The sequence below is a fragment of the Lolium perenne genome, chromosome 2 (assembly GCF_019359855.2).
Source record: "Lolium perenne isolate Kyuss_39 chromosome 2, Kyuss_2.0, whole genome shotgun sequence".
In the NCBI taxonomy this organism is placed as follows: Eukaryota; Viridiplantae; Streptophyta; class Magnoliopsida; order Poales; family Poaceae; genus Lolium; species Lolium perenne.
In genome coordinates, this window is record NC_067245.2 from 84,139,018 (window position 1) to 84,165,386 (window position 26,369).

The 26,369-nt window shown below is 44.0% G+C and overlaps 2 protein-coding genes and 1 pseudogene across 5 annotated transcripts; 2 read left to right on the forward strand and 1 right to left on the reverse strand.

Moving 5' to 3' along the window:
• The first annotated feature begins 1,715 nt into the window (after positions 1–1,715).
• LOC127328693 (uncharacterized) lies at positions 1,716–2,413 on the forward strand (annotated as a pseudogene).
• Positions 2,414–5,805: 3,392 nt separating this feature from the next.
• LOC127333128 (uncharacterized) lies at positions 5,806–15,292 on the reverse strand. 2 transcript variants are annotated; one of them, XR_007870991.1, is made up of 2 exons: positions 14,935–15,292; positions 5,806–6,246 (listed from the first exon to the last, which is right to left on the reverse strand). XR_007870991.1 is itself a non-coding variant. In XM_051359439.2 (2 exons), the coding sequence occupies exon 1, from the start codon at positions 8,975–8,977 to the stop codon at positions 7,793–7,795; it is 1,185 nt and encodes a 394-aa protein (XP_051215399.1). In that variant the 5' UTR covers positions 8,978–14,730; the 3' UTR covers positions 5,806–6,246; positions 7,789–7,792. The 2 variants fall into 2 exon arrangements, 1 of the variants encoding a protein (XP_051215399.1); XM_051359439.2 differs by lacking the exon at positions 14,935–15,292 and adding an exon at positions 7,789–14,730.
• Positions 15,293–15,411: 119 nt separating this feature from the next.
• LOC127333127 (protein unc-13 homolog) lies at positions 15,412–26,153 on the forward strand. 3 transcript variants are annotated; one of them, XM_051359437.2, is made up of 28 exons: positions 15,413–15,663; positions 15,724–15,817; positions 15,899–15,979; positions 16,061–16,236; positions 16,318–16,382; positions 16,689–17,025; positions 17,476–17,542; positions 17,643–17,796; positions 18,088–18,255; positions 18,339–18,449; positions 18,556–18,765; positions 18,857–18,958; positions 19,774–20,004; positions 20,085–20,159; positions 20,477–20,548; positions 21,361–21,546; positions 21,618–21,776; positions 21,932–22,024; positions 22,252–22,323; positions 22,528–22,645; positions 22,926–23,104; positions 23,662–23,743; positions 23,871–23,981; positions 24,066–24,172; positions 24,644–24,721; positions 24,803–24,898; positions 25,124–25,219; positions 25,681–26,153. In XM_051359437.2, exons 3-28 carry the CDS (start codon positions 15,972–15,974, stop codon positions 25,849–25,851), a joined length of 3,324 nt encoding a protein of 1,107 aa, XP_051215397.1. In that variant the 5' UTR covers positions 15,413–15,663; positions 15,724–15,817; positions 15,899–15,971; the 3' UTR covers positions 25,852–26,153. The 3 variants fall into 3 exon arrangements, with proteins under 3 accessions (XP_051215398.1, XP_051215397.1, XP_051215396.1); XM_051359436.2 differs by lacking the exon at positions 15,724–15,817; XM_051359438.2 differs by lacking the exons at positions 15,724–15,817; positions 24,644–24,721; positions 24,803–24,898; positions 25,124–25,219; positions 25,681–26,153 and having other exon boundaries at positions 15,412–15,663; positions 23,871–23,965.
• Positions 26,154–26,369: the final 216 nt, after the last annotated feature.

Sequence of the window (26,369 nt, forward strand, 5' to 3'; positions counted from 1 at the left end):
GGACGACGGCGGCTAGGGTTGGAAGGCGGGGAATAGAGAGAAGTGCGCGCCGCTGGGGTTTTAAGGGAGGCGGCGGACGCGCATTGAAGGCACGTGGGTAAGGTAGGTGGATGCCGCATGGCCAGTCGCCGCCCTCGCTGCTTGGGTCCGCGCGGGAGGCCATTAACACCGACGACCAACCTCCCCGTGTCGTTTCCGATGCGAACCGCCGCTTCCTCTCGCTGACAAGGCGCCCCCACCAGCGAAAACCGTCGTTCCGCGAGGCGCCGGCGCGCCGATTCGCGCCCTTCGTCAGGGGCCGGCACGGGGTTGCCGGCACTTCTATTAGGCTCGAAAAAGCACCGGCGCCGTTTGGGGCACACTGGTGTGAGCCCATTTTCGCTGCCGGCCCCTAAAACGCTATCGGAACCGCCAGTGGAGATGCTCTTAACAGCTATTCAGACTATTCAGTGAGTATATCCCTCCGGGTTATAGCTAGTAGAGAAGATTGATTCACCATGCATTGACCACTACCTTGTCTAGTGTCCTGAACAAAGGAATTCTATATTAATTAGCTTTGAAGGCAACACATTTATCCAACTTTTGAATCCTTCATCATTCATCTCCTTCGGATGCCAAGAACAGAGCGACGCTTCACATCAACATTGCTACTGAACTTTGTCTCCATTAGAATGCTTCAGCCACTTCCCATCAGGAATACCCAAAATCACAGTCCAAGATAACTATTAAGCTGAGGAAATCCCGAAATTCGTTCTAGCTGTGACGTCCATTGCTGCCACGACCCATCTGTATTATCTCCGACATGAAAGGCGCAGGTTCTTCGGGCAAGTAATCAGGGGTCCCATGCTGTGACGCAGCGTCTAAGTTCGAATTGGACGAAGAACTCCTGCATCCCGTGGCGTTGGATCTGACGGAGGGCATGTCACCATCCATACGACCATACTCCTCCTATTCTTTGCCGTCGTCGTGCCCGACGGTGGCATCCTTGCACTCCATATCCCCCATACACGGCGCCGGCGCTTTGGAGGTGCTCAACCACGGTTTCCACGGATCTGGCTGGACCATGACTTCCACCAGCGGTAGCTGTTGAATTCCGATACCTTCATAAATTTTGACGGCAACGAAACTTTGATCTCGATCCTTGTTTCTGCTGATTGGATTGGATTATAAAGGATCTCTCTTTTTTCGAAATTCATCCGAACGTGTCCTACTCGTATACGTCAAGAAACGCAATGGGCCATCGGGGGCTCGGGGTAACGTTGATAGGGGTGTAGAACGCGATGGTGCAGGCGTTGGCTGGGTTGGGCCGCGTTCGGGAAAGTTCATGGCCCACTTCGGCGGCCAGGCGATGATATGGACGAAGAAAAACAGCGACAGATGAAACATAAGAAACGAATCGTTTTTCTTCACTTAAGCGGTGGCAGTGCTGTAATTTCGGTTAAAAATCAGGGGTAGAAAAAGCTGGACCAACAAGAAGCTCTTTTGCTTTTATTATTAGGTATAGATATAACTCGCGTTTATAATGTTACAGTGTCTCTCTTCTTAAGCACATGATTTTGAACGCAAAGCCTGTTGAGAATTCCCGCGTGCAGCCGACGCCGAGTCTGCCCGCTGGAAACCGACTTTACGCCAGGACGCGCTTCCAAAAACAAGAACTCCGATCCCGAGTCGAGAACGGTGTGATTCACTTCCATATATCCATACGTAGCCAAGCATTCATCCGGCAAGCCCGTCTCGATTCCCTTCTACCCACACGCCCTAGCTCATCTAGATCGCATCCCTTTCTGCCCTAGCTCGTCTTCGATCATGGACAGCCTCGCCGCGGCCGCCGCCAACTGCCGCTGCAGTCGCGTTGTCTACGTCGGCAACATCGCCTTCCACGCCGCCGAGAAGGAGGTCCTCGACGCCTGCGAGCTCATCGGCCCCGTCCTCTCCTTCCGCCTCGCCGCCGACGCCGCCACGGGCAAACGCAAGGGCTATGCCTTCGTCGAGTACGCTGACGACGCCACGGCGCAGAGCGCCTGCCGCAACCTGCACGGCCACCTCCTGCGTGGCCGCGAGCTGCGCGTCGGCCTCGCCGACAGGACCGGCGCGTCGGGGAGGCGCCGCGGCGACCACGACCCCGTCGGCATGGACGACGCCATCCACGCCGCCTCCCTCGTCGACTTCTCCGGGCAGCGCCACGCCGCGGCCGATCGCCTCCGTCACGCGGTATCTGGCCGGCTTTGTCCGGGCACCAGTGCGGAAGCGCGGCCGCGTTCGAGACCAACAAGCTTCTCAAGGACACCGCCATGGAGATGGTGCAGCGCACGCTCGACATGGCGGCCGCCCGCTGACGCCGCCGAGGAGGCAAAGAGGAAGAGGCAGGAGAGCGCCTCTGCTGCGACGGCCGATGATCACCGCGCCAAGATGAGGAAGCTGGAAGATGGCGGGAAGGCCACGCCGGTGCCCGCTGGAGTTGCCTGCGTCTGAGAGACCATGCCGCACCAACTGCTTCTTCCTGATTAGTCTCTGCTTGTCTCGATGTTATAGTTCATTCTTGGTGGCTTGGTGCTGTAGATCATCACGCGAAACAAAACATATGTAATGTGTAATGTCACACCATCTATTGATGATCTTGTCATATGTTATATTTGTGATCTTGCATGCTATCCGTTGCTAGTAGAAACTCTGGTCAACTGGACGCTTGCGACTTCAAAAGGGGGTATTTATTCTCGATAGTAGGTTCATGCCTCTAGTTTGTTGTTGCTACTAGGGATAACCCATTAATGTTTTATCCAAGAGCAATTCTATTGTTTACTTTACACACGTTGCTTAATGTGATAGTATGTTGCTTGCAACTTTATACTGGAAGGGGTGCAGACGCTAACCTGAAGGTGGATTATTAGTCATAGACACAGTTAGATTACGGTCTATGTATTATGTTGTAATTCCCAATACCAAATTATCATAGTAATCATCTTGTCATGTGTCGATCGATATTCTGTCAATTGCCCAGCTGTAATTTGTTCACCCAACATGTTATTTCTTTATGGAGAGACACCTCTAGTGAGCTGTGGACCCCGGTCCTATTTCCTTTACTGATAAATTCAACTGCAATTATGTTCTGTTTACTTTGTGCAAACATCTCCTTCCATTTGATACGTCTAATCCTTTGTGTTCAGCAAACCGGTGAGATTGACAACCTCACTGCAAGTTGGGGCAAAGTACTTTGGTTGTGTTGTGTGTAGGTTCCACGTTGTTGCTGATGACGGTAGTGCGCCCTGCCACTAGTTAGCCAGCAACACCTTCAGAAGTCACTCCTTTTTCCTACTGGTCGATTAAACCTTGGTTTCGTACTGAGGGAAAACTTGTTGCTATGCTTATCACACCTTCCTCTTGGGGTTTCCCAAACGCTTCCACAATAACGCTTAGCAAGATTGTCTGGTGCCATCACCGGAGCACCATCTCGGATATGCAATCCGCTTTGGAGAAGCAAGTTGAGTTATTACATGGAGGCCGTCCCTCCTCTTCACGAGGTTGTTGACTCCTTGCACGGCCTGCTGCTAGTGATTGGGGGTTTCTGGAGCGGGCGGAAGCTGCGTTGGGAAGGCTCTCCTGGACGCCTACGATCCTTTGTTTCTGCCTAATGTTGGCAAAGTGGGCGCGAGCCCAGCAGGCCTTTATGGTTGCTTCTCTCCTCATGCTAGGAAGAGATCGATGGTCACGGCTCCGGTCATGCAGATCATGCCTCATGGAGTTGTGTGGTGGTTGTGGTTATGCCTCCTTCCGTCGAGGAAGTGAGGTTTGACTCGTACAAGATCTCGCTTGTCGATTCTTCGCCGTCAGGCGTTTTGAAAAGAGTGGTCTTATTGACGCTGCAGTCTCTCTCGCCTGAACCCAGCAGACATGTGTTCCCTATTGGTGATGAGGTTGCTAAGTGAGGACCGTTGGCAACGGTCCCCGTAGCTATCGACGCTAGAGAGGTTTGCATTTTTCTCGCCACCTTGACGGTGGCCTACCCTGGATCCACATTTGATTGGTGGATACCCCACAATGTCATGGCTTGACTTTGTCTGCGCGGTGTTGGAGTGTCTTGTTTGGGGTATTCGTTCGTGTCTGCTTTGTGGCCTCTTGTGTTAGGTAGAGTGGGTGAGGTCCTATTGTTCAGGTCTTTGTTAGGCTTGGTTGTGAGTGTGTTTAGGTGTGATGTTTGTGTGGGCTTGGCCCCGTTGTTGTACGTTTTCACTCGATTTTCTCCTAAAAGCTGTACACCCTCTTCTTAATTTTAATTAATAAATGAGGCAAAGTTTTTACCTCCATTTAAAAAAGAATCCAAAGGAAACTTGATCTGATTCTATCCATCTTTTCTCTAGAGCCCACATGTAGCCTGTAGACGGATAGCATGTATAGTGAGATGCTAGTAAGGGAAGAATTAGTCAAAATGACCCTGCTCCAATGGGGAGCATCTTCCCTTGTCAACCTCTTCTAGCGGTCTCCAATCGCTCGTTTCAACCTCTTCTCATCAAGCCAACACCTAAATACTTCAGCATGAGTTTTCCTGAGTTGCAAGTCAGGATCTATTGAAAAGCAAAAGAATTATCCACATCCTGCCCTAAGAAATAAGCAATAAATAACATTCTTGTGAAAATTTATCTTAAGACCACATATTTGTGCAAATAAGCACATGATAACTTTTAGATTTCTAGCCTTTCTAAATCATTCTCAAAACAATGTATGGTGTCATATGCATGCTGCAAAATGGCCACACATTTGTTAATCAAATTGTACGCCAAACCAGATACTAATCCCCGTGCTTGTGCTCTATCAATCATTTTAGCTAATACATCAACCAACAAGTCAAAAAGATTAGGTGAAAGTGGATCACCCTGCCTTAAACCCTGGTATGTGTTGAAGTAAGGTCCTATCAAACTATGAATTTAAATACCAATTTTTCCACTTGTAACCGCTTTCATTACCCAGTCAATTAGTATCCTAGGGAAGCCTTTCATTTCCATTAATTGCAGAAGGAAAGACCATTTGATCTTGTAAAAATCCTTTTCAAAGTCAATTTGGAAAGCGCCCCAGGTTTCTTCAAAGTCAATTTGAAAAAGCGCCCCAGGTTTCTTCATGTGAATTTCATTTAACACTTCATGAAGTATACAGACCCTTTTAAAAAGTGGCCTTTTCGAGAGAAGACATCGTTTACGAATTCAAGAACTCTCGTACGAACGGAAGAAGATCTCTCGGTAAAAGGAAAAAAAAAAAAAAAATAAACATTTCAGGTAAGCAGCAACAACACTTGAAGGTCGAGCAAAACCTAGGTTATGTTAGAAAGTATCGTCTCTATATGTTTTGACCAGACCAAAACAAAGACTAACAGAACATGTACAAAGTGAACTGATCAACTGATTTGCTTCCAAACGCAGAGTAGTATTAGTCAAGCACTCAAGCCAAAGTCAGTTTACAAACTGAGACATACAATTCCTGCAATTTCTGTTAGTTTTTTTCTGGTTGACAGTCCCATCCTATTAGAGCACATCAACTTTCACGCTCCTGAAACAAACATAACATTTGCATATAGGAGTCTATATCTGCCATGTTGAACAGTTATCTTGAAGAACATACTCCGCAAGCTAAATGACAATATACAAAAGCAACTACCACTACACACAGAACATAACAGAATGACATACCAGTGATGCACAACGAGAATGATATTCCATCTTTAGAGAAAGCACACACCAGTTAGCTAAGTTCACACTAAGCGCCATTTATTTGGACACCGAAGTTTAGACCGGCAAAACTGCGGTACGACAAAGCTACTGAATAATTCAGAGACTCAGCTTGGCTGCAAGCCCATTAGAACTCCAAAATAAAAATATCTAAATATCCAAGGACTGATGTTGCGTCACAGGAGCATTCCAACCTTACACGGACATTTTCTCTTACAAGATGTCTTTGCTTCTATCACACTAACAGAAGCATTGAAATGACACAACCAGAGTTTGACTTAATGAAGTAAAAATTAAATGGCACTCATTGCCATTTGCTTCTATCACACTAACAGAAGCATTGAAATGACACAACCAAAGTTTGACTAATGAAGTAAAAAATTAAATGGCACTCATTGCCTGGTAGCAATACTCATGCTTAGGATCGTCCTGCGCAGATTTTCCAGCACTAGCATGATACCATGGCCAGCCTCATCACCCACTACAGCTTGATGCTAGATATCCAAGCTCCGAGCATCACAGCGAAACAATTCTGCATATTCAACCAGACGTAGTTATAGAACCTTGTTATACCGAAGCAATAATACCATTTGCTTCCACCATTCGACAAATCAATAATATTTTATGGTACTCATAAATTAAGACATAGATTATCACAAATGACTATATATTGCTAAACAGATAGAAGACACACATGATTTTTTTATCACCAGAAAATAGACGCAAGCTATATACAGCTGAATCTATAATTTGTTTGTCTTATTTGGCGCTTGTTTACTTTATGGATCAATTATTAAAATAGTAATAATGCGGTGCATTGTGCTAGTCATTTTTTTTCTAACAATCAATTATTCGAAGAGTGGTAGTGCTAGTGCGGTGCACTGTGATTGCCCTTGGCAGTCTCTAGTAAATTTTCTTCTAGATGTAGTGTTAATAGCAATGTCATATACCCGCAAAAAAAATAGCAATGTCATATAAAAGTAATTCCAAAATACAAATTTAATAGTGTCCTTTATGTTATTAATGCATATACTCACTGGTAAGAAATTACAAATATTCATCTCAAAAACATAGTATAATTAAGGATTACATCATTTTTGTGTTGGAGCAGCCGATATGATTTCTAATTAGATAGTCAAACAATCAACTCAATGCGATGTGTCGGTTATTTGGAGACTTAGAGTACCTAGTAGTCGACCAGCCTTGTTACTAAGAGTGTGAGACACCATAATTTTTTGTGATGCGAGGGAGAAAGTGAAAGTGAAGATTGTTAATGCATGAAGAAATAATCTAGCACTAGTACCAAGACATAGAAACAAGCAAAGATATTTTGGAAGTGGTGGTATCTTGCTAATAACATATCAAGACATGTGAGTAGTTGCAAGTGTCTTTCTGGAAGAGAGCTATTAGAATTATATATGCACAGAATCGAGTCTGACCATTTTCTCTTCGATCTCTATTAACCAACTATTTGAGATACTTATACAAACCCTAGCCTCTAACTATAGGTATTCAGTCTAATAGTTGTCTAGTACACAAAAGGAAATATACCCTACAATGCATGTTCAAACACTAAAGGTAATCCAATTTTCAATACGTGATCTAATATTTGAAATCAAGCTCAACCATTAGAATAACATAATCATGGTCATACAACCATATTTGTACTCCAATGACATTCCGCGTACAAAAAGAAACTCTTTGAGTGAGCTGGTAAGTATGAAGTCTGGTATACACAATTTCGAAGATTCAAAGTATGGCCAGTATAGCCAAGTTTTCTAAGTTTATAAGCTTTGTTAATTTGACTGCATGTTTCACTTTTATTCACTTCAAAAAATCAGTTTATCATTGATGCCAAGAAAGAAATAAAATGGAAGAATAATTTACCAATTACATCTCCATCTAACAAACTAGGAGGTCAAATTTCCATTTTAGAAAGCTACTTTATGGCCACAGGTGATGCATTAGGTTGCAACTACAATAGCTTTTGCATCTAAGGAAGTCAGTTGATAGAGAAGCACACTATCGACGAAGTAGGTACATTAAGGAAAAAATACCATGATAAAAAACTTACCATTTCATATACTTGGTGGTGACAATGATGGTGGGAAACCAAAATATGGAGTAGGAAACGAAGAAGGGCGATTTGTTTCATAGAATCTCTCAAAGAGAAAAGTCTTCACACCCATCAAAATATATCCATATTTTGAACTGGGGTACGAGGAGCCTTGAGTGTATTGCATGAACAAGTACCCATTAGTTGCACACATGATGCGGTAGTCATGCGCAGTGGGTGGCAACTGTATTGTCTTCTCCAAGCACCACTCATCGGTGCTCCAAGCTTCCTTTTTCTTAGTTGTGCAATAGAGGTGAAGTCTTGTACCTGTCATGTGATGAAAGAGAGCAAATATCCCAAGTCTACCTTCTCCTGCCTCTACAACGGCACAATCATACTCAAGATAGCCAAGTGGACTGTTGGAAAAAAAGAACTCCATCTTCCTTGTGTCAAGAGCAAGAACCTTCCGTGCCTCACCCATCTTCCAGTAGAAACAACCATATGCATAACTACGACGAGAGTGCACACGACGACTGAATGAGATGACTTTACCAATGCATTGACCGTCTAGAGATGTAACGGCATGCCACTTTCCAACAACAGAAGAGAAGATTAGGACAAGTAGCTTCTTATGACCACGTGCCATCCATATCACTTTGAATGAAGTCTCCGCTACCACACATTCACCGCGAGGAACAAGGAAAGTTTCACATCTGTAATTGAATCCATTGTGGCACAAGTCTTGGACATAGGTGTATAGATCATCAGGTAGTGGAGGGAGTAGAACATAGCGACGGGACAGAGGGTCGCATACCGCAAGGTGCATGAAGATGCTCTCTTGGTCTCCCTTGCTTCCATGGCTACGACTTAGTAGGGCACGACCGTCACAAATGTCTTGGACAATCCAGCTACCAGGGAACGGAAGGAACGAGAAGGATAAATCTGAAGCGGTGAGTAGCAAATTGGAGATGGAAGCAGATGGGTGAGGTGGCTGCACAGGTTTGAAGCCATCCCTAGTGAAGAAGCCAAGGAAGAAGGAAGGGTAGCGATGCAAAGGAACACACCGAACAAAGTAGGGGTCGCTGATGATGTCGTGACAGTAGTTGTTTGCCATGGAGATCCGTGCAAGGTCTTCAAGGGAAGGCGCACGCAGGAAGATCTCCGCTAAAAGTTCCTCGGGGAGCGACGGCACAGGGAATGATTCCATTGAGATTGATGGGTTGACGAAGCTCTCTGATGGCCGACGACCAATAAGGAAGACACCAAGAAAGAGATGGGGAATACCGAAGATCGGGTATTAAATTAGTACCCAACAATCGCTACAATATAAGATTTCCTCATTTAATGTGGTAGAGTACATTACATAATTCCCACCCTTTTCATTATTAAAATACCCATTTGATCCATCATGGACTAATCGGTAACATTTCTTGGACATCTAGCATCACTTCATTCGGTTTTGTCTTATATATTTGAGTTTGTTACCTTATTTGGCCCAAATTTGAAATTTATGGGTTTCATGTTAATTGTTGCACTAATTTGTGTATGAATAAAAAATATTCTATTTTTTATAATAAGTATTAAATTATGTGTGTTATTATTGTCATTTGCCTCTAATATGGTTTGGCCATATTCAGCGCAGGCCTCCATAAGCTCCGGTGCATAGTGAACGGCTAAAGCGTGCTGATAATGTCAAGAGAGGACGGGGTACACCAAACTTGACATGGGAGGAGTCCGTAAAGAGAGATCTAAATGACTGGAGTATCACCAAAGAACTAGCCATGGAAAGAGCCCCGTGGAAGCTTGCTATCCATGTGCCAGATCCATGAGTTGGTTACGAGATCTTATGGGTTTCACCTCTAGCCTACCCCAACTTGTTTGGGAATAAAGGCTTTGTTGTTGTTGTTATTATTGTCATTTGCCTCTAATAGTGAAAGTACTGAGGCTATCCACAGGAGGGGAGCAAATGTGATATTACAAAATTTCAACCAAAATTTACATTCTTATCTTATTGTCTATGTTCTATAAAACAATCCTAATCAAACAGAAAAACAATCAAGATTCTAACAAAACTGCATAAGTGAAGAGAAGTCAAGTGAAAACCAAGATAAAGGATATGTTGTCGTGTCCAAAACTTTGGTGGGATACAATGCCTCAGTTGAGAACATTTGTTTTCACATATAAATACAAATTTTATAAAGTAAAATAAGATTTACTTTTGAATATACAACATTTATTGTGACATTAACGAGCACTTCCTATTTCCAACACAACACATGTTTTCTTTATATTTATTAAAAACATTATAATATTAGTAAAACATATATTTTAGATTTATATTTAAATAAAAAAGTAAATAGTTGTTAATGGCTACACAAATGTGACCCATCTAGAAATACTTAGGGCCACTATTTGATGCTAGGTGGCTCCCCTTATTCGGCCTAGGAAGGCAAATCCTATTTGACGCTTCACACGAAGGTTGGCGTCGCGGCGCGTAGGGGTGTGGGTGTGTGGGCCTGACCCGTTAACCTCAGATGGCTACCATAGAGTAGAAAGACGACTGGAGGGGAGGAAGGCGAGGTGCAACAGTTGGGCGACGACCTTCGGAGAAGGCTGAGACGAGGCGTTCCTCTCACCGTCGCGGCGCAGGGGTTTAGTGTTCCGACGCTATGCAGGTGGGGTGGCCGGCGCCAAAAAAGAAGGTGAGTGTCCGGGAGGGGGTTAAAGGGTGGGGTGGTGGTGGACCAGTGGAGGCCGCGGATGGACGCCGAGGCGATGCGGGTGGCAGAGGTAGGCAGTCACGACCGGTGGCGGGATTGTTGATGTGGAGATCGACGAAGAAGGAGCCAGGATGAAGGTGGTAAGAAGAAGAAGGGCAACCAAGATGGTGGGCCATAGCCCATAGTGGCTTCCGACGATCGTTCTCATTCGCGTCACACGTCAAATAGGAGACCCCACTAGGAGGCATGTAAGAGCATCTCTAGCAGACCCCTTATATCCGCGGCCTCTAAAGCATAAAGGGCGCGGTAAACGCATTTTAAGGTCTCGCACAGGCTGCAGTCGAGCAGATACAACAAAATAAAACGGACCTTAAAACAATATTTTCAGCATTTCAACTCATATGTGTGATATTGGACATAAAATGCAAATATGGCACAAATACTCGCTAAAATATGAATGTTTTCAACATCACATAATACAACATCACATAATACAACAATAATCCAAATTACATCAATAGTTCAAATCCAAGTAATTAAACAAATAATGAATGGTCCCAAATGCAAATAATGGTTCACATCACACATGAATGAATATGAAATCAAATGAATAGAAACGACATAATGTTGCCAGTGCAACTAGTGGTGCTCAATGAGATCAAAATAAAGTTAAGTTTGCGTGCCTAAGTCTTAAATCTGCCGATATGTCTCAAGAAATGGTTGGATACAATCTGGATTTCTTGTTGGCTTCACATGACTACCAACATTGTCGTAGAAGAAATCCAAGTTCAAATCTTTTTCGTCCTCGATAATCATATTGTGGAGAATCACACAAGTCGTCATGATCTCTCGAGGGACGCAAAGAACCGCCATGGTTGATTCGTGGTGAGGGCGGGCCAAATCAGCAGCACATGCGGTTTCTGCTTCGGCGAGGACGGGACTGACCGCCTAGCTCAATGGCACACCCAAGCTTCATGCAAGATCCATGGCAGCCACGACTTCCACCACGAGCATGGACGGGATCCCATCGATACCGCAAGTGGCGACCCCCGTGGGGGTGCAGCAGACGGCCAGCGAGCTTATACAAGTCGTAATTGAGAAAGGGTGTGTGTGTGGGGGGGGGGGGGGGGGGTATCCAAGGCGGCGTGTGGCGGCGGCGGAGGATCTTGGAGGCGGACGGTCTAAAATGGGAAGCGCGAGCTGAAACTTTCCTCCCGCCAAGGGCTTTCGCGAGATAGAAGCACCGTCCGGTCGACCAAGAAATCCTTGTATGTGAGGGTTCGACCCCCTAAGATCTTTTTAAAGGTCACTCAGATATAGCGTAGTCGCGTTTCCCCCTCGGAACTTTAAAATAGCGGTTATTTGGGGGTTGCTCGGGTGTAGACGGATGGGCTGGATCCTGGTTTGTTGACTAGGTAGGCCGAAAGCATATGTAGTCGCGCCCCCCAAACCTTCCCCCAAAGGGATTTGGGGCGTGTTGGACGTTCAACTGCCCACAACCGCGCGCCTCAAAGCCCTTCTCGACCCGACGCGGCCCAATACGGTGTCCGGCACCCCGATGCCATTCACACGGGGTGCGGGGCGACGGACACAACTAAAAACAAAGCGGCAAGTGGCGGGCCAGCCGTGTCATCCACACAAAGAAATTCCATTTCTTCCGCCATTTCCCTCCCTCACGCTGCTTTTTTTTCGTCAGCCACTTCTTTCATTTCTCCCTCCCAGCGCTGATCTCTCCCACCTAGACCGTTGCCTCCACTCGTAGACATGCCGCCGAAAAACCCCAACAATGCTACTGGCAAGGGCAAGGCACTAGCGCGGAAAGGGGTGAAGGCACCCTTCATGAAGCTGCGAAAGGCGCCGGTGCCGAAGACGAAGCCGGAGTCGATGACCCAGGAGGAATGGGAGGCACACTGCGTGCGGCACGGTTTCAAAATATCGGAGCGAAAAGGTCAGCATGTGCGAAGAAGACGAGAGCTGCCAATCTGAAGCATGTCGTTGCGCTGGCCTCGCGCACCGCTGCCACTACCGCAAGCCCATGGAACGGCTCGAAGAGCGGCCCGGTGTACATTCCGGGGATGGTCTCCCCATCGATGCCAGGTTTCTTCAGCCACCCTGGGAGAGCGACGCCGCGGTTCACGCTGACGTCGCGCCGCACGGTTGGTTCAACCCGAATGCCATGTTCTCCCAGATGCATGACAAGAGGCGTCACGAAGGACATGGCAACGATGTTGCCTTCACTATGCGCAGGGGTCCCCTCGAATTCGAGGGAGGCGCCGGTACCCCGTTTGACGGAATGCCGACGCGCACGGAAGAGGAGGCGGCGGGCGAGGATGGAGAGGAGGACGATGATGATGAAGAGGACGAGGGCGAGGACGGAGAAGGGGAAGACGAGGAAGGAGGCGTCGAGGTAGAGGAAATCGTCAATGCAGAGGGCGGCCTTACACGGCAGACAAGAAGAAAAAGAATGTAGCGACGGGAACACAAGGGCCCAAGTGGAAGGATCTGGAAGATCGGTGCATGTGCGACTCATGGAAGACAGTGAGCATCGACGCGACCACCGACGCCAATAAAAAATATGGCGCTAATGCATGTAAAATGCATATATGAACTTTGTCCTTTACTAGCATGAATTTCCCCATATTTGCAACATATATGATGATAATACCATGTTTTACATTGATTTATGGGGATTTACCAATGACCCCTTTATTTGAGTTATAACTCTACACAACAGGAAAATCCTGTTGTCGAGGATACTCCTCGGCAATGCCCTCCGTTTGGGGCTTAGGGTAGATTTAATCCTGTAGGCTGACACGAGACATCGGTTATCAAACAAGCGGGAAAAGCAATTTACCCAGGTTCGGGGCCCTCGATGAGGTAAAACCCCTTACATCCTGCCTGTCTGATCTTGATTATGAAAATATCGGGTTACAATGGGGTGCCTAAGGTTTCGACTGTAATCTCGTCGAGAGGCTAAGTACTACAAGGACCTAGCTCTGGACTTATGGTGGCTAAGATTGCTAAGATTGCGTGTGTCCCTCGGCAGCCCCTCTCCTGGCCCTTGTATAGGAAGTCAGGTCTCGAGAGATCTGTCCGGGTACGACTAGGTTACAAAGGCCCCTAGTTCTAGACTTTCCTTGTATTCTTCGTCTCTTCGTCTTGTTCTTCAAGGAATCTTCTTCGGCACCGACGTAGCAGCCCACCTTGCCATCGAGTGTCTTCACTTGGAGTCCCAACATTATCAGGCGCCTATTGGGCGAGGATCAAGGAAGAGTTTGTCGAGCGCAAATACCTCGATAAGGACTATGCCATGATGGTAATGAAGAGGAGCCAGAAGGCAATGTCGACGCGCTAGGCCATCATACTGGCGCAGGTGAACATCTTCCATGGCTACCATTTCAAAATCAAGTAATGGGCGGATAGCGGCACAACCCCCGTCGACCAGGTATGTGCGCCACCGTCCCTTCTCGCGTTTCTTTCTATGTGGCTAGGCATGATTGTCTTTGCACTTCCTTTGATTAGTTGAACCACACTCTTCGCTTGCACCGGAAGAATTCAGAAGGCCATGGAGGATTGGGCTTGTTGTGTCGCTATAGCAAGCTCAAAAGCTGTGAGAAGTGGAGGTTGACGCGTATCTCCTCGGCGAAGGGGTGGCATCATTGATCTGGATGTGCCGTTCACCGCATTGGCAGAGCGCCCTATCGGCAATAAGGCGGCCAAGGCCACCGCGTTTGAAGCAGTGTCGACCGAGAAGATCTAGTCGTCGATCAACAGATGCCTCGTCGATTTCTAGTTGAACCTGCTCATTCGCGACAAGAAGGCCGACGAGAGGTGGGCGATGCTACTTTAGAAGAAAGAAGAGAAGATGTAGATCGAGAAGGAGCATGTCGCCGTGAAGAAACGCAAAGAGGACTTCATGCTCTTGACCGCCTCGACAGTGGGAATGGATCCCCAGGTTCTAGCAGCGCACAACTTTTACAAAGTCATGATCCTCGACGAGATTGACGCTAAAATGGCCACGTCCACGGCATCAGCATCAACTCTAGCTCTAGAGGCAGCGGCATCATCAGCAGGTGCGTCCGCGACGACAACAGCCAGCACACTTGCGTCGACATCGGCGAGTACACTAGCGATGGTATCGGTGTCGCCGACAGAGCAGGCTGAGGTCGTCGTGCTGGACGAGTCATGTTTTGAATGGCGACCATCTTTGTTTTTATTGCAAATTCTGTTCGGGTTCAGCTTTTGCAGATGCAGCCGAGAAACCCCCCAAACACGTGCCATTCTCGCCATTCAGCCTGAGGTCACCAGGGCAGCATGGCTCCTCTAGGCGCCGCCGGGAAGACCCAGCAAGCGTCTTAGGTGCAGGTACAGTGATTCCGCCCGCTTGGATGTACGCTAGATATATACAATTGGCCAGAAGAAAGTGTGGACGCAAATGTGGTACCTCGAATCCTGGATATATGAAGCGCAGGTCCGGCGATTCCCCCGCTCGTCCTCCATTCCTGACTGGGGCGGCGACCGGAACCCGCGCGACGGTGGAGACCGATCCTGCCACCGCGACCTGTAAGTTGCCGGTCGCTGCACCCTTCGGCTGCTACTCCCCGCCCCTCCTCCCGTCTTCCGCCCGCCGCCGCCGGCCCTTCTCCGCCTAGGTGCGGCTGTCGGCGTGGTGCCACGAGAAAGACTCGGTCTTCGGCGGGTCACGCCCTTTTGGCGTTGATGTCTTCTTCCTGTGGCCGGCGGCGCTGCTCTCCGCCCTTGCCGTGAACGAACGGGGGAGGAGATGGGTTCTGGCGGCCTGTACAAACATAAATGGATGGCAGAAATTGCAAGTTTGCCACGGGGGCAGTAACGTCTTTCCCAAGGCCCCTCCTTCCTCCCCCAACTCTCTACTCTCAACTCTCAACAACAGCAAAAAAAAAACTCTCCAGTCTGAAAACTCTGAAAATTCTTGGCTCCACTGCTGCCTTTCCCGATACCCCCAGCTGCGTCCCCTCCTCCTTCGGATCTCTGCCGCCGCACCCCCTCCGCCCCCGGATCCCCATTACCGCCACTCGCCGCCTTCCCCTCCTTCCCATCTCCACCACTCGCCGTCGCAGCAGCAACCCCTCAACTTTCCCTGCCTGGATCTCCACCGCCGGCGAGTCCCCCGCACCTCCGCCCAAGCCTTTCGGTCAGTACGCGCCTCTTCTTCCTCCATTATATGCTGCTTGGTTTAACCATCAAAATCTAGAGCAAGTGGATGGCTTCGTGCCTGCTTCTCTGGACAGGCACGCACCAGCTGTAGGACAAGATTTCAAGTTCGCTCAAAATTATTATTTTCTTACGTATGTAAACACCTGTGCCAGCCATTTCCATCCTCTTGTTGCGTCACGTAATTAAAATTTATACCTTTTTTCCGTCCTCAGGTTCATTATGCTGACGGCAAGCAATTCCTAGTACTTCCTCAGCTTTTCTTGTCTCCCCTGCACTGCACGCAGTATGGATGAGTAATGATCGCTTCACAACATGTAGCAGATGTTAACACGAGTTGTAAGTAAACTAAGTCCACCGTGTTTCAACTTGAGCAGAGAAAACGCTGTTGAGCTGCTGCAGCGCTATCGCCGCGATCGCCATGTGCTGCTCAACTACATCCTGTCTGGTAACTTGATCAAGAAAGTTGTGATGCCCCCCGGCGCAATCTCTTTGGACGACGTGGATATCGATCAAGTCTGTGTCGATTATGTCCTCAACTGCGTCAAGAAAGGTGAAGCAGCTGTAGCCTTCACCATTCTAGTATCTCGCTTTGGCAGTTCTCGTACATGCTGATAGTCCTCTGATGTGACAGGGCATCCACTTGACCTTGGAGATGCCATCCGGCTTTACCATGACAGCCTTGATTACCCTAATGTCGTGAGTACACCTATGGTTTCTTCTTGTATTGTTATTTTTTTTCTAAGAAATTTCCATTTCGCAAAGTAGGTTTGATATGATTTACGAACATTCACGATAAGTGCTGCATGTCTTACTTTACTAATCATTCTGCTGAATACCCACAGATACCTAACATCTCCTCATACGTGCATTTTTGTATGACCTTTCAAATTTTTATATAGAATATTTCATATTCAGCTACATGCTTATTTGCTATGTTTTGCAGACCATGTTCAGAGCCACTAAAATTCAAGCATTCATTTGCCTCAAATCTTTTTTTTCCAGGCTAACACGGGAACTGTGGAAGAGTTTTATTTACTTACAAAACCCGAATATTCTGGATCACCACCAGCAAGAGAACCACCCCCTGTCCCTGCCACTGCACCATCACCAGTTGTGATACCACCACCAGTTGTCGAACAACCACAGATTCCTGTGCCATTACCAGTTGCAAACCTGCCGAAATCACTATCATTGGACTCTCCCACTGAGAAGGAATTAACAATAGATGACATTGAAGACTTTGAGGATGAAGAAGATGAATTCGATAGCCGAAGGGCTTCTAGAAGGCATCAAACCGATGCCAACGATCTATCATTGCGGTTACCATTATTTGAAACAGGTAATAGTTATTACTTAACAACTATCAGTATCGCATGTCTGATAATAGAAGTTAACTAGCCATATCGTATGTTCCTTAAAATAATCATCATGCTATTGCTACTAGAGACGTCTCGATGATCTTCATCTGTTCCTTTTCCCTTGAAGTGCGTTTTGTTGGTTGTCTCCTCCTAGCTTGCTAGTGATGCACTAATTATTTATTTGGTATTCTTAATCACCTGAAGGTGTTCATTATAGTTTCGAAATAACTTGGTTGTCATTGTGCGCTCCAGTTACTTTAACATGTTTGTTCGTAAGTATGAAGTACTGGATAAAGAAAGCAAAGGCATTTTCTTTAGTTATTGGAATAACTAGGTCATTGTTGTTCTCTTCTTAAGCTTGTTTGACTCTAAATTATGAATTATCTGGTAAAGAAAGTTATTGGATAACAATAACTATTTTATTTTTCCAGGTATTACAGATGATGATCTTCGTGAAACAGCATATGAAATCCTTGTTGCTGCTGCTGGTGCTTCAGGGTAAGCCTGCACAGCTCACTGTGAAAAGCTATTATTTTAATTAGAAGATCACAAGTTTCCATGAGTATCATAGTACTAACCTATCCCAGCTGGCTTATAGGGGGCTTATAGTTCCAAAGAAAGAAAAGAAGAAAGAGAAGAGACACAGATTAATGAGGAAACTTGGCCGTAGTAAGAGTGAAAGTGTTGAATCACATACTCAGCGGCAACCAGGTTTAGTTGGTTTGCTTGAAATCTTGAGAGCGCAACTTGAGGTGGGTTGTCTTACCTATCTGTTCTTGATGAATACTTCAATAGAAAAAACTCCACCTTTGTGTTTTCTGTTATTCTGTACTTTGTATTTACTGCACTCGGTTGAGCTTTTATTTGTACATTTGAACACCATTGTCTTATATTTGTAGTGCAACTTCTCAAAAAGAACTCTAGAGCAACTCTTTGAGTTTAAGATTGTTGTTCCTTTTCTTAATATGTTTGTGTACAACCAGATTTGTTCATACTCAGGATGCTAATCTGCTTACTTCCTTCACCCCTCTGCTTTTGAATAGATAACCGAGTCCATGGATATTAGGACTAGACAAGGACTACTCAATGCTATGGTGGGTAAAGTCGGGAAACGGATGGACAATCTATTGATTCCGCTGGAACTATTGTGCTGTATATCTAGAGCTGAATTTTCTGACATGAAGGCATATCTTCGTTGGCAGAAAAGACAGGTTAGCCATCCATTAGTGCTTTAATGATTTTGGACTATTGTTGCATGACTTAACAGTATAATTGCTTTTGTGTCTTTGGTTAGCTAAACATGCTGGAGGAGGGCCTAATAAACCATCCTGTTGTTGGATTTGGAGAGTTAGGTCGAAAAGTCAACGAGCTAAGGAACCTTTTCAGGAAGATTGAAGAATCTGAGGTTTTATGCGTACCCCAGTCAGTTCATATGGTTGATTTATTTAATTAAATAAGCGACGTATAGAATATACACTAAATGGAGGTTATTATGTCATATCTTTTGCTAGTCCCTTCCACCATCTGCTGCGGAGGTTCAACGTACAGAATGCCTACGATCACTGAGAGAAGTTGCCACATCTTTCTCTGAAAGGCCTGCTCGGGGTGATCTTACTGGTGAAGTTTGTCATTGGGCTGATGGTTACCATCTGAATGCCGCCTTGTATGAAAAAATGCTCGGCAGTGTTTTTGACATCTTAGATGAGGGAAAACTTACAGAGGCCAGTACTTGAAATCCTTGTCTATCATATTCTGCTGTCCATGCTGTCGGTTTCAATATTTCTCTTACATTCTTTTGCTTTAATACGCCAGGAGGTGGAAGAAATCCTTGAACTCCTAAAGTCAACTTGGCGGATACTAGGAATCACGGAGACAATTCATGATACATGCTATGCATGGGTGTTATTTCGACAGGTAAAACAATAATCGAGGAGTAAGATATTATCCTTCGAATATTTTGTGCCCATGCTGTTGTTGGCCTTTACAGTGGCGGAGCCACTTGCGAACCTGGGCAGCTGCCCTGTCTCTGCCCTTGATCTTCCACTAGAAAACTGAGGTAGCTTAGAGTTTCACATACTGTTTGTTTGGGCAAAAGTTTACCGATGCAGCAGCAAGTTTCTGCCCAGGCTCCAGCGAGGGGCTAACTCCGCCACTGCGCCTTAAATATATAGTTCTCTTCAACAACAATCAGATGTGTTTCTGGATTCTTGCATCTTGTATTTTTCTCTAGCCTTTTCTCTTCAGTGTCGAGAGACAGTTACCACAACAACCACAAAGCCTTTTGTCCCAAGAAATTCAGGTAGGCTAGCGATGAAACCCAACAAAGACCTGTAGCAATCAAAGGAGGAGGGTGTGATAGGCTTGGCGAGCTGACGTAAAAACCAGCCATTCCTATGGATATGAAACCCAATAGTATCAGAGACCATTATCTGGAAAAAAAAGATCGATTCCAAACTCCCATTTTGCCTTCACCATTTTATGGAAATGATTGCTTTCCCTAAAAATGCAAGTCTGTTATGATGTACGATTATCGTTTAAGTGGTGAATCATATCTATAACCAGTAACCACTTGGACTGGATCATGTTTATTATTAGATCAAAAGATGCTCTTGCATAAACCATACTGGACTAAATATAGTATTGTTCAGTAATGTGCTACTGATTTATTTGCTCATGAGTTGAGTCACCATCATAATAGTATGGCAATTAATGTAGCATCTGCAACACAGTTTGTTTTTACAGGTGAACAAGGACTCCTGAAAGTTGTGATTGAGCATTTGAGGAAAATACCCTTGAAGGAACAGCGTGGTCCACAAGAGCGATTACACCTGAAAAGTCTACGCAGTTCTGTTGATGCCGATGATAGCTGTCAAGACTTCACGTTTTTTCAGTCTTTCCTGTCTCCAGTTCAGAAATGGGTGGACAAGAAATTGAATGATTATCACCTGCAGTTCTCCGAGGTTTGGTTTTTCTCTATCCTGGTTTTCTCATGTGCACCCTAACATGCATGGCCACATCAAATTTGTCTTTACATCTGCAGGGTCCCAATATGTTGGCTGATATCGTAACAGTGGCAATGCTCACTAGGCGGATCCTTGGTGAAGAAAATGACAAGGTGCTGAAACCTTAAATCCTTCACTTGTCATTTTAAATAGCATTTTTAATATTAATATTGAACCGTCTGTGTACGACTTGCGTACATATAAGCACCAATGCATCCAGGAATTTCTCTTGCAAAAATCGCTTGACTACAAATCGATCTAGTGGAGTTCCTCACAAACTGGTCCCCACACTCCTTGCCTTCTAAGCTGTGGCAGTATACAGTGGCAACCTTATTTTATCAATAGCAAGCACTGCAGAAACAGAACTTACGCTACTGTTTGCACATATAGAAAATCTGATTTCACCCCGTATTTTACTTTTGTGCATCAGGCAATGGAGTCACCTGATCGAGACCAGATTGAGCGTTACATCACATCTTCTGTCAAAAGTGCTTTCGTTAAGGTGACCTTATTTGCAGCTTCAGTTATTCTTTTGGTAGTATAGCTTAATATTGCTGATTTTATTTATTTGCTGATGTTTTTTTCATTTTACCATGAGGTGGATATAATAAGATCACTTACTCACGCATGCCTGTTTATGTGGGACCATGAATGTTGTTCATGTATACGTATATTGGAGTTGTTGTGTTGTATTTGATCACCTTGACTCATAGAAACCGTAATACCATTGTTTCCACTATTGGCAAGATTGTTTGCAGTTAGAGGTGTTCGATCATCGATTTGTCTTCTTGTATATGGAAAAATGTGTTATGAACTTAGTTGCATTTATTAGGAAGAGGAGATACCCAAGCTTAAACATCCGAGAATCTTTAGGATTGTATTTTTGTTTTTCCCCAAAATTGTGTATACCTTTTGGCATTTTTATTTTGGTCTTTCCTGGTCACTATATTTCTCGGAAGTCAGTATGACACTATGACATGAGGCCTTCTAGGAAATATTCATACTCTATATGCGTGTAAGAGTGTAAGCACATGGTCAATGACAGGACAGAGCTTTCGTCTGCATATCAGAAAATAAAAATTCTAGACTCTAAACCGTCATGTTTGTACTGATAATTGTAACTATTTATTCTGGTGAGACCATTAGTTTTTTTAGTGTTCTAGATCAGAAAGCCATGTCTGCATCTGAAGTGGACATCATCCATATCCAGATAGTACAAATGCACAATCTGTATTTGTATAGTAGTATGTCAAATACTTTTCTAGTTCTGTCTAATATGTCAACATTATATAGATCATTTTTGTATTGTTTCAGATTGCACATTCTGTAGAGGTTAAAGCAGACACGGCACATGAGCATGTTTTAGCATCTCTAGCTGATGAGACAAAGAAGCTTCTGAAGAAAGATACAGACATTTTTTCGCCAGTTTTGTCAAGATGGCATCCACAGGCCACTGTTCTTTCTGCTTCCCTTCTCCATAAACTTTATGGGAACAAATTGGTAAGTTGTAGATGACTGCTAAATCCATCATAACGTCTGTACTACATGCTTACATTAAGTTGTTGTGCCAGAGACCTTTTCTTGAGCATGCTGAGCATCTTACGGAGGACGTAGTTTCTGTATTTCCGGCAGCTGATTCTCTCGAGCAGTACATAATGTCTGTGATGGCTTCTGTTGTGGGTGAAGATGGTTTGGACAGTATATGTAAACAAAAGCTAGCTCCTTACCAGGTTAGATCTTATCTTCCTTGACTACAAACAACCAAATTTTAAATTGCTTGGATGTATGCCATGTTCATGCCATTTTTGTGCATCATCCATTATTATTTGCTGGGATTGCTTATTGTGTTGTTCAACGCTGATTCTCTACTTTAATTTTATCTCAGATTGAAAGTAAATCTGGCACGGTTGTTCTACGCTGGGTGAATGGGCAACTGGAGAGAATTGAAACTTGGGTTAAAAGGGCTGCTGAACAAGAGGTTAACACATTAATTGCCAAAATAACATTTATTTTGAATATGACTCTGTTTGCGAGTTTGTATAGGCATCTTACTGGGTATGATAATGTATTTTGTTTTACTGCTGCTAGTTACAATGTATCTTTGCCTGTGACCTGTCTGCTTTCAAACATTACTTTGGTACTCATCGAGTGTTGTTCTGAAATTTTCTGCAACATTTTCTCCATGCTAAACTTTATGCTTGACAGGCTTGGGATCCTATATCCCCTCAACAACGGCATGGGGGTTCTATAGTAGAAGTCTATAGAATCATAGAAGAGGTGTTCCTCTTGTCCTTCATTATCTCTTTAAATTTTGTTAATTAATTATCTCCTTATAGGTTAATCTTCGATTTTGTTTCTCTTATATGCCACAATATCTCGAAGTTGTTTCAAAAAATGCCTTAATGGTTTCAGATATGATTTGTGCCTGATAATCACGCTGCCTTTGTGAAATTAATTTTTGTTACTTGTGATGTATTGCAGACTGCAGATCAGTTTTTTGCATTCAAGGTTCCCATGCGAATTAGCGAGCTAAATAGCCTCTGTCGTGGTATCGACAAGGCATTTCAAATTTATACACAACTTGCTATTGGACCCATAGGTTTGCATCTTCACGTTTATATTTCTCCTAAAGTACCTTTGTACTTATCTTCTTGCTGCATGTTATTTATTTATTCCTTCACATTTATTTCCTATCAATTGATTTGAAAGGAAAATATTCTCTTGCATCAGAATACGTAGTATAAAATCATGCTTTAGATTGATGGTCGTATCTAGGATGGACAAAAGATGCTTATGTCCTTTTTTTAAACACTTATGCTTTGGTTGAACGCTCTTTATTTATCTAGGTTCTAAGAAAAAATGGTTTTGTGTGCCTGCAGTTGATAAAGAAGATTTAGTTCCACCTGTTCCTGTTCTTACTCGATATAAAAAGGAGCTTGGGATCAAAGCTTTTGTAAAAAAGGAAATCCCGGAAGTTAGAACCGTTGATGAGAAGAAAGCAAGTGAAATTGTTCAACTTACAATGTCAAAGCTCTGTGTGCGGCTTAACAGTCTATATGTGAGTTTCTTCTAACTGATGCCGCTACGTTGCTTTTATGTGGAACAACTTATCAAGTTCCTGAGAAATTTATGGTACACAAAGATGTAAATGAGAAGAAAAAACATACCTATTGTCATAGAAGATATATTTTGGAATGATTGGCATTGACGCTGGAGCAGCATTTCCTTAAAAAATTTATACTTCAGACATGGAGTTTGTGATTATGCTACCAGCCTGATACATCATACGCCCCATTAAATATATCTATGTAGGTAGCTGTATCTTTCATGGTTCCTTGTTTGACGCTGTTACTTTTCGAAAGTAGCTATTATCAATGATTTATCAGCAACATAATTTTACACTAAGTGGAGAAATTTGCTATTGATCATACTGATAGTTCTGGACTTAAAGCAGTATTCTAGTATGGAGGCAATAGCTGTTACTAGCTGCTGCCATGATTTACACAACAGGACCCATGACGTTCTTTTGATATTTGACTTTCTTCCTATTTATTGTTCATTTTTATTACCGTCAGAGTTTCTGAACTCGAAGCTTTTTTATGAATATGCAAACAGTATGGTATAAGCCATCTAGGCAAGTTGGAGGACAGCATAAGTGAACGGTGGGCTAGAAGGAAAAGTGACAACATTAACATCAGTAAGTGCGCCTTAAAATATAGCAATTAGTTTATCTGTTAGATCCTCTGGAAGGATTGCCAATTACTCTGTTTGGCATAGTCCATTAGATCAAACTGAATTTTATTTGTAATATTTAACTGTGTTAGGACGATCAATGAGCGGAAAATCAAAGAGTGCTGTCTCCAATCAGAAGAATCAATTTGATGGCAGTAGAAAAGAAATCAATGCTGCTATTGATCGGGTATGTGAATTTACAGGTAAGAAAATATGCATGCGCTCACCACTTGTACTGGGAAGCTGGCAGCCCATCAATGTTAAAGTGTGCATATTTTCATTTGTAGGGTTAAAGGTCATATTCTGGGACCTGCAACAGCCATTCATCGACAACTTATACAAAAACAGTGTTCCCCAAGCTCGACTGGACACTATTGTGGAAGTGCTTGATTTGGTATGTTCATAAGTTTGCATCATTTGATGTGATAGCTGGCATGTCAACTTATTTTTTCTATCCATTACCTTGTGTTGGCTAGCTACGTATCTGGCTAACCTTTATACAGAACTCTGCCTGTTAATATTTTTGGACCGGCATGCAAAGCAATTTTTGACTGCAACAATTCAGCTTTATGTGTTATGTTTATGAGCACTTCTACATTTGAATGCAACCCAAGCATGCCCTAATCCATGCCATGCATATTTATTTGTAGTATATTCTATTTTTGTGAGAAAGTATATGGATAGCTGTATTATGTCAGAAACTGGGTGTGGCCAAATGCTTAGCATATGCTGTTACCTCAAACTTTGGACAGGCATAGTTTTACCGCTTATTAGAATTTCTTAGTAAAGGTTTTTCATTTGCTGTCCGGTCCAAGCTTCTGTTGAACTAAATGTCATGTATTTGATGTCAATGCTCGATGTTTAGGTACTTAATCAACTTTGTGATGTCATTGTGGAGCAACTGCGGGATCGTGTGGTTACAGGGCTTCTGCAAGCATCCCTGGTGATAATTTTCGGCTATTAAAATTAGTGAGATGCTGTAACAATTTTTGAATTATAATTTAACGTCATTTATCTTTCATAGGATGGCTTACTTCGTGTAATACTAGATGGAGGTCCTACACGTGTCTTCTCTCCAAATGATGCCCCTCTTTTGGAGGAAGATCTTGAAATTCTGAAGGTATATTGTTGTCTTAAGACATCTTGGCTGCTTTTATTTTACATACAAGGGACACCTTGTGTGCAGTGGCGGTGGTATTGTTTTATAACTGACATGATTATCATAAGTCTGTAATATATGTTCAATATCACCCTGTCTTTACTGTCTGACCAATAAACTGTTGTCTTAACTCGTACTGACTATTTGTTTGCTTACCTAAAAAAAGTTACTTCTTGTTTTCTGTAGGAATTCTTCATATCTGGTGGAGATGGGCTCCCCCGTGGAACTGTTGAGAATTTGGTCTCGCGCGTTCGTCCTGTAATAAATCTGATCAAGCAAGAGGTAAACTTTGAATTAAACTTCTCATGAACCTTTCGGGGTTCGGGGGAATTGGACCATAGACTTTGGATCCGTTAAACTCTAGACTCTATATTCTACAAGTGCACCATCCATAATTACCTTTTACCGTATCTCCAATTATTAGGTATAGTCTGTACCTGCCCACTGGAGTGAACTTAGCTAATTTTTTTACGGAAACTGTCAGCGCTGCCTTCTTTCATTATGGTAGAGGCACCTGAGCTATTTTCTTTATCTTCAAACTGGCCCTAGTTGAATTCTAGCAAAAATTCTGTAATTGCATCAGAGACAGCTAAGCAGTATGTTGGTTTTAAAAGAAGCATACACGCCGTCGACTTATCGAAACTTGGGACTGGGGATTGCTGTAGTATAAGAAATCACTTGTCTTTGCTGTAATCATATTTTTGAATGACCAGATGACATTTCTTATGTTCTCTCTCTCCCAGACCCGCGTGCTTATTGATGATCTACGAGAAGTTACTCAAGGAGGCAAAAGCAAATTGGGAGGTGACGCCAAAACCTTGCTCAGGGTCCTGTGCCATAGAAATGATTCAGAGGCATCACATTATGTAAAGAAGCATTTCAAGATACCCAGCTCTGCTCCTCCGAGCTCCTGATCAAATGCGAATGGAAAATCTGGAAATGTGTCGGAAGGTATATAACGGATGAACAATGGCCAGCGTTGTAACCTAGGAAGCATATCTTGGTCGTACGGTCTTGTAATATTTGTGCATTATTAGAGTGCAGTAGGAGTTAGGAAGCATACACTGGTACATGGGCATTTTATTAATTGATTGTTTCTGCCCAGGAAGGACTTGGATGTTTTTGGTATGTTTGGTTTGAACTTTTAGGTCGATTTTGATGACATTTCTCTCTGATGGGATCGTTGGGACAGAAGTGATGTTTGACAATTCTTTAATCTGTGATTTCACGGGTCTGATGATTGTGATTTTGAGCCATCTGTTGTGACGTCTAACGTTGATGTGAGCGTTGTAAAAAATTGGAGAAGATCCATTTCTCAACTTGAGTCTGCTTTTGATTTGAAGCTTCGGGCCTAGAAAAGTTCATCTCTAGTAACCAAGTTCATACTAATAGTCCGAGAAAGAAAACCAAGAAAGAAGAGGAATTCGCGAAC